Source organism: Nerophis ophidion, linkage group LG04 (assembly GCF_033978795.1).
Source record: "Nerophis ophidion isolate RoL-2023_Sa linkage group LG04, RoL_Noph_v1.0, whole genome shotgun sequence".
Classification (NCBI taxonomy): Eukaryota; Metazoa; Chordata; class Actinopteri; order Syngnathiformes; family Syngnathidae; genus Nerophis; species Nerophis ophidion.
Window position 1 is genome coordinate 61,060,839 of NC_084614.1, and position 12,914 is coordinate 61,073,752.

The 12,914-nt window shown below is 39.2% G+C and overlaps 1 protein-coding gene across 5 annotated transcripts in view; it reads right to left on the reverse strand.

Moving 5' to 3' along the window:
- aff4 (AF4/FMR2 family, member 4) overlaps nucleotides 1–12,914 on the reverse strand; it is a 102,486-nt gene that overhangs the window by 5,085 nt on the left and 84,487 nt on the right. For all 5 annotated transcript variants that reach the window (XM_061898632.1, XM_061898635.1, XM_061898631.1 and 2 more), the window contains 11 exons: nucleotides 8,936–9,686; nucleotides 8,689–8,840; nucleotides 8,529–8,614; nucleotides 5,916–6,150; nucleotides 5,738–5,835; nucleotides 5,521–5,584; nucleotides 2,456–2,592; nucleotides 2,309–2,380; nucleotides 493–586; nucleotides 343–386; nucleotides 33–250 (listed from right to left, as the gene is read on the reverse strand). In XM_061898632.1, the coding sequence (XP_061754616.1) occupies nucleotides 33–250; nucleotides 343–386; nucleotides 493–586; nucleotides 2,309–2,380; nucleotides 2,456–2,592; nucleotides 5,521–5,584; nucleotides 5,738–5,835; nucleotides 5,916–6,150; nucleotides 8,529–8,614; nucleotides 8,689–8,840; nucleotides 8,936–9,686 (1,951 nt within the window). The remainder of the gene's footprint in view (nucleotides 1–32; nucleotides 251–342; nucleotides 387–492; nucleotides 587–2,308; nucleotides 2,381–2,455; nucleotides 2,593–5,520; nucleotides 5,585–5,737; nucleotides 5,836–5,915; nucleotides 6,151–8,528; nucleotides 8,615–8,688; nucleotides 8,841–8,935; nucleotides 9,687–12,914) is intronic.

Sequence of the window (12,914 nt, forward strand, 5' to 3'; positions counted from 1 at the left end):
TTTGAACAATTTAACTGCATAAGGGGGCGTACCTTTTTGCTCCTTTGACAGCTGCTCCGCCTGGTCCCACACCTCGGTGGCGTGAAGGAAGTTGGAGGTGACCTGCACGTAGCTGGCGGCCATCTGGTGGATACGCTGAGGTATGGTCACGGACGAGCCGGCGCTGCTGCTGCTGCTCACGGACGAGTAGCCGCCTGCCGTGCCTGGTGACAATTTTGGGGACACCGGCGAGGGCATTCCTGCTGTTTTGCTATGTGGAGAGGAGGAAACAAAGCCATGAGTGCAGAAACTGCAAAGAGAAATATGCAGAATAAGCTAATATTTTCCAAAAGGTTGACTTACTTTCCCATGCCAGGAGAGGGAGCCTGGGTGTTACTCAGAGAGTTCTGGTCAAAAGCGAGAGAACAACATTACACACAGGAAAACAGGAAAGTCCACTGAGTGGATGTTATGTCTATGCTTGTTTCTCAAAAAGTGGTAGGGTTCATTTACCTTTAGCTGTTCTGAAAGTGTTTTGGAGTATTTCAGAGCGCTGTCTTTCCTCAGCTTGAACAACCGCAGATGGAGGAGAGATTGACATCTGAGGCTAGAGAGAAAATTGGGTAAATTGTTCAATAATCAAAGTCATGAGGTGGAGTACTAGTACACAGTATACATAGTAGAAGCTGTACATTACATATGTCAAATACATGTTTCGAGCGCCATTTTAAACTGCACATGCAATCTTTTAAGTAAGATTCCAAACTGTCCGACAAGCGTAAAATGAAGTTACCTGCTGTATAATAAAACTAACACTACCCTTTGAAAACAACTGACGGACACATAAATGATTATGTAAGGGTAATGGTTAGTTTATTTTTCAACAAATATCAATCCTACTCCTCCTTCATATCTCAGCAATTAAGGATAGTTTGTTGACTTCCTGTGTTTATCATGTACCAGTTACTAGAACTGTATGTCATAATGAGAGTCAGTGTCCTCTCCAGTGGACATTCGTGTTTTCTTTTTTTTTTACAAAACAGAGCCATTTTTCCCACCCATGAATTTTGTAACTCTGACAAAATAGACCAAAAATAAATGTCTCGTGCAGAGGATGCTGGTACTCAGGAGATTATTGAGTATTCTTACCAAGGATCTCAGGTCATTTTTGGGCTCGTTAAAAGCCATTATGCTGTTAGCTACATGCTATGAACGCTAGCAATTTATTTTGTGCCTCAAAAGGAACAGGCAGTAGAAAATGGATGGATGGATGTTTTGAATGCCATTGGTATTTAATTGATTATATAATTTATATTATTTTGAACAGCCAGATTACTTCATTATACTAAAGTAAGTGTCGTTTCCGATTCCACAGTTATCATCACACATTTCCTTCCATGCCTTTATCCTGCGGAATCAGACAAAGCGTCAATCCTGGACATACAAGACCAGAACGCAGGTCTCTTCTGTTTACACTTCTAATAACAAAATTCCTTTTTTCCTTTTTTTAATCAACATCTCCTTTTTTGTCCACATACATGCATTTTTTTTAATACTTTGTCTCATCAGTTAAATCAACGATTGCCTGACTTCGCGAAGGTTACTCTGTAGATCAGGGGTAGGGAACCTATGGCTCTCGAGCCAGATGTGGCTCTTTTGATGACTACATCTGGTTCTCAGATAAATCTTAGCTGACATTGCTTAACACAACAAGTAATTAATAATTCCGCTGGTAATCACAGTTTTGATGGATTTAAACTTTTATTAGTGGATTGCACAGTACAATACATATTCCGTACAATTGACCACTAAATGGTAACACCCGAATAAGTTTTTCAACTTGTTTAAGTCGGGGTCGGGGCCGATGTAAATCAATTCATGGTACGTGTTCAAGTGTTTTGATTGATTGAAACTTTTATTAGTAGTTTGCACAGTTCAGTATGTATTCCGTACAATTGACCACTAAATGGTAACACTTGAATAAGTTTTTCAACTTGTTGAAGTCGGGTCCACGGAAATCAATTCATGGTTAAAAACAACGTTGAAAATATAAAACTTTCTCATGCATTTTAATCCATCCATCCGTTTTCTACCCCAGCTGTTCAAGAAGTACCATTAAGAAGTATTTTATTTTTTATTGATTAGCTTCAGATTAACAATGTTATTAAAAAGAATAAGAGACTTATAATACTCTAAAAATGTTGGTCTTACTTACAAATGCACGCATTTAGTTGTATTCTGTGTTAAAAAATATGATATGGCTTTCACAGAAATACATTTTAAAATATTTAGCTTTCATGGCTCTCTCCGTAGATGATAAAGCACTTACCAAAGAACCGCTACACGCTTGTCTGCTGACGTTGCATCTGGAGCCATGTAGCTTTTTAACTTCATTGTGTACCTGAGCATGAAGACAGAAAACACGTTAGCTTTGAGAACAAACAGTTATTCGTCTTTTGTTTTCTCCCTTTCTTACTTGATGAGTTCCACCGTTTCAGCATACATGGGAAAGGGAGACTTGGCCTCTTGCGCGCTCTTCTCGAGGGCGTTGCCGCATTCAATGAATGACACCACCGCATCCAGGTAGTAGATGGCCTTCTCAAAGCGGTCCAGCTGGTCAGACAAAGGAAACAAATTGACATGAAGACAATAACTCAAGTTATATTATCCAACATACAGTACAGTGGAACCCGCTTTTTTTAGTCTGTTTTCGTCTCATTGCTAAAAAGTGCCCACTTAAGTCGTTATCAACAAACATTTTTGCAGACCCAAAGAGGTATTTTCTATGAGGAATAGGTCCATTTATGTATACACATATTTTGTAATTGTCAACTTCTTTGTTACTTTAAAAAAAAAAAAAAAACAGCACTCTGTCTTGCCATACACAGTAATAAATCCTGCACACAGTGACTTCCTCTTCAGTGCAAAGCAAGCTTCAAAATAAAAAAATGGCAGTATTAAACTGGAAACTACCACAGCAACAACAAAATGTACTCATTTGATTTTTGTTTAGCTCAATAGCCAGAAGAAAAAAACATTTTTACATGTACTGTATGAGAGATGTATTATCATTGTCATCAAAACAGAGTTAAATTACTGCAGCAATTAAGTTAAAGTACCAATGATTGTCACACACACACTAGGTGTGGCGAAATTATTCTCTGCATTTGACCCATCACCCTTGATCATCCCCTGGGAGGTAAGGAGAGCAGTGGGGAGCAGCCGTGGCCGTGCCCGGGAATCATTTTTGGCGATTCAACCCCCAATTCCAACCCTTGATGCTAAGTGCCAAGCAGGGAGGTAATGGGTCCCATTTTTATAGTCTTTGGTATGACTCGGCCATGGTCTGAACTCACAACCTACCGATCTCAGGGCAGGCACTGTAACCACAATTGTTAGATAGATGTATGAAATATAATTTCAAAATACAAAAATATTATCAAATGGAGTAAAACTGTCAACCAACTCTTATTTCTCTTAATGTGCAAGCAATGGCTTGTTTCGGTTATGTCGACAACCGCTTATGTCGACACCAGTCAGTCAGTCTTAAAAGCATTAATCTAAATTGTGCCCCTTTGTAAAAAAAATAAAAAATAGTTGCATCAATCTGATTTTGATATCTGTCTGATGTCCGTTAATAGACCCAAGTATTGGATTATATTGGCTTGCATCTAAAATCTATAATATAAGCACTCCATTACAAATGATCCGGCAAAGTGTTTAACTTTTCCAATCCTACAGCTAATTAATAGCTAAATATCCTCCGATAAGTAAAGAAGGATGGTATTCTTTTGTATTTTAGTGAACTCATTTACGAAAAGTACAAATGGTAGGCTAAAGGCTGCTAGCATCGACTAGGGATGTAAAAGGGGAGATACTGCAATTTCAAAGTCCTCACAATAATCCTATTTTCTTTTGTTTTCCCTTGCACATGTTTTTTGTTTATTTTTTCCTTATGTTTTGTTTCAATTTGTTAACTATGGTTTGAACATTATATAAAACAAATTACTTTTATGTACATTTTTTGAAAACATGTATGGAGACATGTTTTCTTGTTTGATCGTAAAATTCTGTTGTTGAAAAAAAGTTGTGAAAAAAAAGAGAGCTGTGATTGGTCAGATTGTTTCAACATCATTTCCGGGGTCCACACAGCCCACCTTCGTGAACGGATTCTCCTGTAGTTTTAAAGCAATGTGCACATTAAAAGTGAATGTTGTATTAAAATGAGGTCAAACATAAAGTGAGTGCAGTGACCACTGCTACACACGGGAGAACATGTGGAAGAGAATTGCTCCCTTTTTTAATGTAATTCTACTGTCGAATAGATGTGCTCAGGTGCTGTGAGAGATGCACAGTGAGACATCTTGTACCAAGTTAAAAGTCAGAGACAAAGATGTAGCAATTTATCGATGACGGCAAAATTAAAGAGTTAATTTTTATTTATTGTTTGATTTATTAAATCATTGACTATCAGCCCTGGCCTATAATTGTATAATGTTTTAATGCCATTTAAGGCCTTAATTTTTGCAAAATCCATTTAATGACTTTTAATGCTTTTTATAGTCACGAGTGCGGACACTGCACACAGCTGGGAATACAAGTAATACGAGAAGCTACTTAATAAACCATCACCTGGAAAATATACTTAAAGTCAGTGAGGCTAAACAGCAATTTGTGAGGTATTTACATTATTAAGTTATATTGTCAGTAAACTTTTCTGAGAAACTGTGTTTTCCCAACTGAATGTCCACAACAGAGGACACTGCTTCTCAGAAAGTAAAAGTTGAAAAACTCTAAGTGAACATTTTTGTTTTACACTTGTTACACTGGATGGCTTAAATTGTCATTTACAAACACACAAATGTAAGTTCAAAAAAAAATTTTTGAAACAGTGGATCTTACCACACAATTCTTTGCACGTTAAAATACATGTTTGTGGTAAAAAAATATGATTAGAACATTTGGGCATTATGTTCGTGTTAAATTAAAGTAGTGTAAGTTTAAGTGTTCTCATCCTAAACATCTCTGCCACTTCGTTTTACATAATATAACATTTTTACCAAGTCTTTCTTTTTTATGGACAATACCACAATATCGTACAGTGGCCCTAATACCTTGATTACGTAGAGTGAGACCTTGATATCTTTACATCCCAAGCATCTACATAGTTAAGCATACAATAGCACACAAGCTAAATCCATGTAATAGGTGTCCTTGATTCAACAATAGTAAGTCTAAAACATGACATTTTTCAATATAACCATGTATCTAATAGTTGTAGTTACTTACAGATATAAAGTATTCAGCGCAAAAACGTATCAGAAACTATTTAGTAACTAACATGTCTCCATCATGTGTCTGTTAAGTTTGTTATATTATTGTTAAATTATTGTGACCAATGGATTTTGACAAAATAAACAATTACGACTCAATTTCATCTTAAAGACAGCATAAATCGTTTTCAGATGGTTAAAAAGAAATAGCCCAACAACAATATCACATAAATACATGCACATAAAAGTCCTTATGTCAAGCTCTTACCAGTGCATCGGCATTGTGCTTAAGTTTCTTGGCTTCTTGTAAGTAATGATCTGCTGAAAGAGCCCTGAAATAAATGTAGAAACATGTCAAAATTGCATTTGAAATAATGTTAAATATAAACTATGAAGGCAATGTTGTTTACGTGCCACAGCATAACGGACTTTCCACAGCATTGTGCATCAAAACAACACACCTCTTCTAGGAAAATATAGTTTACCTGTCCTCAAACGGCAGCTTGGATCTTTGAGACTTGGAGCCATCGGTGGGTAGCGGCGGCACAGCCAGCTGGTTATCACAGCCCTTTGAGGATTTCTCCTGCAGAGATAGCAAGAAAGAGTGGATCAAGTCTCAATTGAGAAGAAAGAAGGAAGCAGACGAAAGTGTGGATGACCTACCTTGCATTCCCGAGTGCTGCGTCCCTTATCATCGCCTTTTCTGTGCTTGGAGGTGGAGGTGCTCTTGGTGCTGTGGCCCCCCTCCTTGCCACTACCCGCGCCGCTGGACAGAGACGTGGATGACTGGCTGGCGGTCCTCTTCCGACTCGGATGCTCGGCTTTCGGCGTACGCTGGAGACCTGCCATTGACGGAGAGGGGACAGGCTCCTCTTTTTTCTCCAAAGACCTCTTGGATCTGTTGGTACACAGCATACAACTAAGAACACATTTTTCCTGCCTCTATTGGAGCGCCTGGTAAATGATTTGTTGTAAACAACACACCTCACCGGCCATCTCACCAGTACAAACAATACATGTGGTGGTCAAAAGAAGATACGATCATTGTTTTAATGACTTTCTGATGCATCAAATTATTACTGTGCCTGTCAGTCCCCTAAAGCTAAAGGTGCATGCCAAGTGTCATGGTGATTGGGTTGGGCGAAACACTGCAAAGTTAAAGAGAGTTTTTATATATATATATTAGGGGTGTAACGGTACACAAATATTTCGGTTCGGTACGTACCTCGGCTCAGAGGTCACGGTTCGGTTCATTTTGGGTACAGTAAGAAAACAACAAAATATAATTTTTTTGATTATTTATTTAACAAATTTGCTAAATATTTCACCAAAATATTTTTCTTTGTGGAATATTTGATGTGAAGTAAACGGAAACTTGGATAGGTCAATAATTCGTAATAACATTGATTTTGATTCAATATTATGTTTTGAGGAATGACAGTTTGAAAGAAAAAAAAAAGCTTTGTTTTAATAGTCAACGTTGCAACTTTTTCTAAATTACATTTAGCCTTTAAGCTTTTTTATTTCACTTTTGTTTATGTTTTTGTTCATTTTAATGGTATTTTTAGAATGTGCCGTGGGCCTTTAACACATTAGATGTGGGCCGCAAATGGCCTCCGGGGCACACTTTTGACACCCCTGCTATAGATGATAAAAAATAAAATGTGATAATTCCATGGGTAAAAAGCAGAGCCTGGCGACGCATGCACATTTATCATAACTCTCTCGCTCTATCTGTCTCCACCCCTCCCTCACGAATGTTGCTGCGCGCACCACTTTTTTTTTTGTTTTTAACCCCTTCTTAACCCTGAACGTACATTGAAAATACACAGAACCCTAACTCAAAATGCCGGACATTTGAGGCATTTAAGAAACTCAGTCTATCGTAGCCCGATGCTAGCATGCCATGTGTTGTTCTTTTTTTTGTATGATTGAAACTTTTATTAGTAGATTGCACAGTACAGAGTATATTCCGTACAATTGACCACTAAATGGTAACACCACAATAGGTTTTTCAATTTGTTTAAGTCGGGGTCCACGTAAATCAGATCATGGTGCCTCGGTGTGCATTATTTACACAACGTCCGGAGCGCTACTTAATATGTCCGTGTCGTTCGGTACACCTCCGAACCGAACCCCCCGTACCGAAACGGTTCAATACAAATACACGTAACATTACACCCCTAATATATATATATATATATATATATATATATGTATGTATAAAGGGCTTGAATTTAACCACGGCAAGTGCCACGACCCCCCCTTGTCATTTGCTGTAATGTCCTTAAAAATTATCAGCATTTACAGCAAGAACATGCCCTGACCACCATTGACTTTTTACTTGTTAAAGGACTAGGGATGTAAAGGTAAACAATATAATGTTAAACTGTGGTAAAATTCCAGATGGTTAGTAATACCGCTCAGATCTTTAATTATCGAAAAACCGTAATTTATTAATGAATTCTAACCGACATTGCTAGCTTCCTGAAACCGCACCAGCAGCCGCGCCTCCGAAGATGGCGCAAGCGGACTAGTGGTGTTTGCAATGGCAGAAAACAACAAACAGACCTCACTCTTGAGACGTTGCCCTCCTAGTAAAAGGACAACATCTGTAGTCTGGACATATTTTGGATTGGTGAAGCATGCTGAAGGTAAAGTAATTGAGGACAGTCGGCCCATCACCAGAAAAAGCAGGAAAAAAGTCCTTGCACAGGGAGGCAACACTTCAACATGGTGAGCCAACTATGGAACCAGCAGTCACAACTCCACGTCTAGTGCAAGGTATTTCAAACTTGTAGCTGAATGCATGATGGAAAGTGAACTTGTCATCGTTGATCTGTCAAACGTTCTAATAGTTACACTTATATGTTACAAAAAGTTACTTGTTATCGGTGAGCGTGAGGAATGTCTGCACACAAGATATGCTACAGCAGAGCAAAATGTACTTCTGTTTATGCGTTTTGTGCTGTTAATGACCGCTGCTACTTTACCTTACTTTTAAAAAGGTGTCAAAAACAAATCCTAGCAGAAACACTGCAATGTGTTTTGTTTTTACAACTGTAACATTAAGGTTAGTGTGTCAATGTGTGTGTGTGTCAGTCAGATGATTACAATAATAATTAGCATCTAATAAAAATAATAATACATTGGCTTTTCCTGTTTTTTTTTTTTTCCAGAATGTGCAACTAACAGAAGATATGGCCAACATCAAATGTTTAATACAGAGGATCCTGGTTCTTAGGAGGATATCCAAAATAATTGAATAATACTTACTCTTTACTGCTGCTTTTATGATGCGATTGAGATTTGTCCTCCACCTTGCATCGCTTGCTGTCTGGCTTGGTGCCTTCCTCGTCATTCTAACAAGAAGACACAAAGATTAGTAGGACAATACAAGTTGTATCTGTAAGAGCACACTACTCTTAGTAAAAACCTTGTGCTTCCTCTTGGTCTTGCTTGAGCTCTTTTCAGAACTCTGCTTGCTGAATTCCTTGCTGTCCCTGTCTTGGGAGTCGTCTCGCTCCACTTTTATCTCAGCAGGCTCCTTGTATGGCCGCCCAGGGATCCTGGATAGCAAGTTGAGATCTGTGGGAGATAGGATTGGAAAGATAGGGTTTAATTTAGTTAGAAAACATAATAGAGATTCGTTTTTATGTGTTTAGGTTTAAATTTGGACTGACCTATTTTGACTATCAAAACCTGTTGCGGAGGCTGCCTCGTGGTGGAGCGCTCTTCCGGGTCACTTAAAGGAGACAGCAGCTCTTTGTCCTCCAATGAGAACACACACACAGGCGTCCGGATGCTCTCAGTGTACTTGGGCGTCTGAGACGAGGACGGGATGCTGTCATTTTCTTCGGAGTCCGACGTTGTCGAGTCCGTGACAAACTCCCGAGACTTCTCGCAAGACGACTTGGCTTTGGCCTTGCGCTTGTTGACGGTGGTGGCGGTGGTAGCTGCGGTGGGTCGCGGAGAGGATTTTGGCTCCTTTTTGATGCTGGGCTTGCGGGAACCCTTGGTGGCGGCTATTGGCCGGTGAGGGGGGATCTCAGGAGCTGGCTCACTTTCCACCCTCAGCCCGCCCTTGGGTTCCTCCACCACAGGGGGCTTTTCACACTTTTTAGGCTGTTTCTTTCCCTCAGGCCGCCGGCTCCCCGAGCTGCTTTCACTCTGAGCTGGAGATTTCTGCCGACCACGGCCAGTCTCGCCTCCTTTTTGCGCCGCTCGAAGGTCCCTGCATGGTGCCGGTGCTGAGGGATCTTTGGATCCGCCGCCCTGGCTCCCGTAGCCTCGACCTGAGCTATTATCTCTGCCCTCTTTTTTGCTCTTAGTTTGCACGTTGTTGTTGTCCAATGGCGACGCTGGAGAGAACTGCTTAGTCTTCTTGAACCAGTTGTCCAGTTGCCACTTGTTGTTGGCCATTGGTTGTTCAGGCTAAAAAGAAAAGCAAAAACATTCTCGCTTTATTTCAGTTTTATTTTACTACATACATGGACAGAATTGTACATCCCAGCATAAATATTAACTTTTAATATATAAGGCCAGATCTGATAACTTCTCAGTAGTAATCATAATTGACAGAAACTGGGTTTCTCCTGGCTTGTATAAAAACAACTTGTTTGACAGCCGTCCTTTATAAGGGTAATGGGCATTCACAATTCTTAATAATTATGATTCCTGTTTGATTTGAAATATTAAATACTTTTTAATAAGACGCTTTTAGGCTACTTCCTTACTAACTTGCTTTGCAAATGTGAAGTGAAGTGAATTATATTACCTTTTTTTTTCTGTAGTGACTCAAAGCGCTTTACATAGTAGTTAAATGCAGCTTTTTTTCTACATTCAAACCATTGTGAATGGCACTGGGAGTAGGGGGGTAATGTGTCTTGCCCAAGGACAAGGATGGCGGAAGCGGTAATCAGACTTGGAACCCCCAAATTGCCAGCATGGCAGCTTTATGGACCGAGCCACGCCGCCCAATGTCATAGATCAGCAGACAAGAAGAGCGTTTGTAACATGTAATCTCTTTTGAAAAGGGTTTATTATAATTTATATACCAAAAATAATATATGAATTTGAGTGGAGAATCATGTTGGAACAACCTATTTTAGAGCCTCAGATCATACTGGCCAACCTTGAGACCTCCGGTTTCGGGAGGTGGGGGCGGGCATGGTTGGGGGCGTGGTTAAGAGTCAAGTATTTCATATATATATATATATATATATATATATATATATATATATATATATACGAAATACTTGACTTTCAGTGAATTCTAGCTATATATATATATATATATATATATATATATATATATATATATATATATACAGTATATATATTTATTTTATTATATATACAAACCCCGTTTCCATATGAGTTGGGAAATTGTGTTAGTTGTAATTATAAACGGAATACAATGATTTGCAAATCATTCTCAACCCATATTTAGTTGAATATGCTACAAAGACAACATATTTGATGTTCAAACTGATAAACATTTTTTTTTTGCATATAATCATTAGCTTTAGAATTTGATGCCAGCAACACATGAGAAAGAAGTTGGGAAGGGTGGCAATAAATATTGATAAAGTTGAGGAATTCTCATCAAACACTTATTTGGAACATCCCACAGGTGTGCAGGCTAATTGGGAACAGGTGGGTGCCATGATTGGGTATAAAAGCAGCTTCTGTGAAATGCTCAGTCTTCACATATAAGGATTGGGAAACGGTCCCCATTTTGTGAACAAATGCGTGAGCAAATTGTCAAACAGTTTAAGAACAACATTTCTCAATGGGCTATTGCAAGAAATTTAGGAATTTCACCATCTACGGTCTGTAATACCATCAAAAGGTTCAGAGAATCTGGAGAAATAACTGCACGTAAGCAATGATATAACAGACCTTCGTTACCTCAGGCGGGACTGCATCAAAAAGCGACATCAGTGTGTAAAGGATATCACCACAAGGGCTCAGGAACACTTCAGAAAACCACTGTCAGTATCTACAGTTTGTCGCTACATCTATAAGTGCAAGTTAAAACTACTCTTCAAAGCCAAAGCCTTTTATCAACGAGACCCAGAAACGCCGCCGGCTTCGCTGGGCCCAAGCTCAGCTAAGATGGACTGATGCAAAGTGGAAAAGTGTTCTGTGGTCTGACAAGTCCACATTTCAAATTGTTTTTTGGAAACGGTGAACGTCGTGTCCTCCGGACCAAAGAGGAAAAGAACCATCAGGACTGTTCTAGGTGCAAAGTGGAAAAGCCAGCATCTGTGATGGTATGGGGGTGCATTAGTGCCCAAGGCATGGGTAACTTACTCATCTGTGAAGGCACAGGTAATGCTTAAAGGTACATACAGGTTTTGGAACTACATATGTTGCCATCCAAGCAACGTTATCACGGACGCCCCTGCTTATTTCAGCAAGACAATGCCAAGTCACTTGTTACAAAGAGTGCGGGTACTACACTGGCTTGCCTGTAGTCCAGACCTGTCTCCCATTGAAAATGTGTGGCGCATTATGAAGCCTAAAATACCACAACGGAGACCCCACTGTTGAACAACTTTAGCTGCACATAAAACAAATATGATAAAGAATTCCACCTGAACAGCTTCAAAAATGTGTCTCCTTAGTTCCCAAAGGTTTATTGAGTGTTGTTAAAAGAAAAGGTGATGTCACACAGTGGTGAACATGCCCTTTCCCAACTACTTTGGCACGTGTTGCAGCCCTGAAATTCTAAGTTAGTTATTATTTGCAAAAAAAAAATAAAGTCTACGAGTTTGAACATCAAATATCTTGTCTCTGTAGTGCATTCAATTGAATATGTGTTGAAAAGGATTTGCAAATCATTGTATTCCGTTTATATTTACATCTAACAGAATTTCCCAAGTCATATGGAAACAGGGTTTGTGTGTGTATATATATATATATATATATATATACATAAATAAAATAAATACTTGAATTTCAGTGTTCATTTAGTTACACTTATACACACACAACACTCATTTACTCATTGTTGAGTTAAGGGTTGAATTGTCCATCCTTGTTCTATTCTCTGTCACAATTTTTCTAACCATATACAGTAGATGGCAGTATTGTCCTGTTTAGGAATGTCACAACATTGCTGTTTACGGCAGACAAACTGCTTTACGGTAGACAAAAACGTGACTGCTGTTGTTGTGTTTTGTTACCGCGCTGGGAGTACGTTATGAGACTGCCTAACAATAAACCCACATAAGAAACAAAGAACTCGCCCTCGATCATTCTACAGCAGGGGTGGGCATTAGGTCGATCGCGGAGGGTGTGTCAGTCTATCGCAAGACAGGCATTACAAAAATATAGACATAAAAATGAGCAATCATCAATCTTCACCAAGACTTCACTTTCCTCAGTTGTTTGACATTCTCAGCACCCGAGGGTCTAGTGAGATGATGCTGGCAGCAGCGAGCTCATTATTAAGAAAAAAATCACTGACAGGACGGAGAGAAACTCTTATTTCAACAGACTTTTGGGCCGTACCTGCTGTCAAAACTCTAAAGACCAACTGCACAGTTCCTGTCTTCATCATAAAAGACCTGCTTCATTCTGCCTGTGCTAACAAAATAAGAGTCTCCGAAAGGTAGCGTGCACAAGCTAGCAAGCTACAGAGTTTGATGCCAA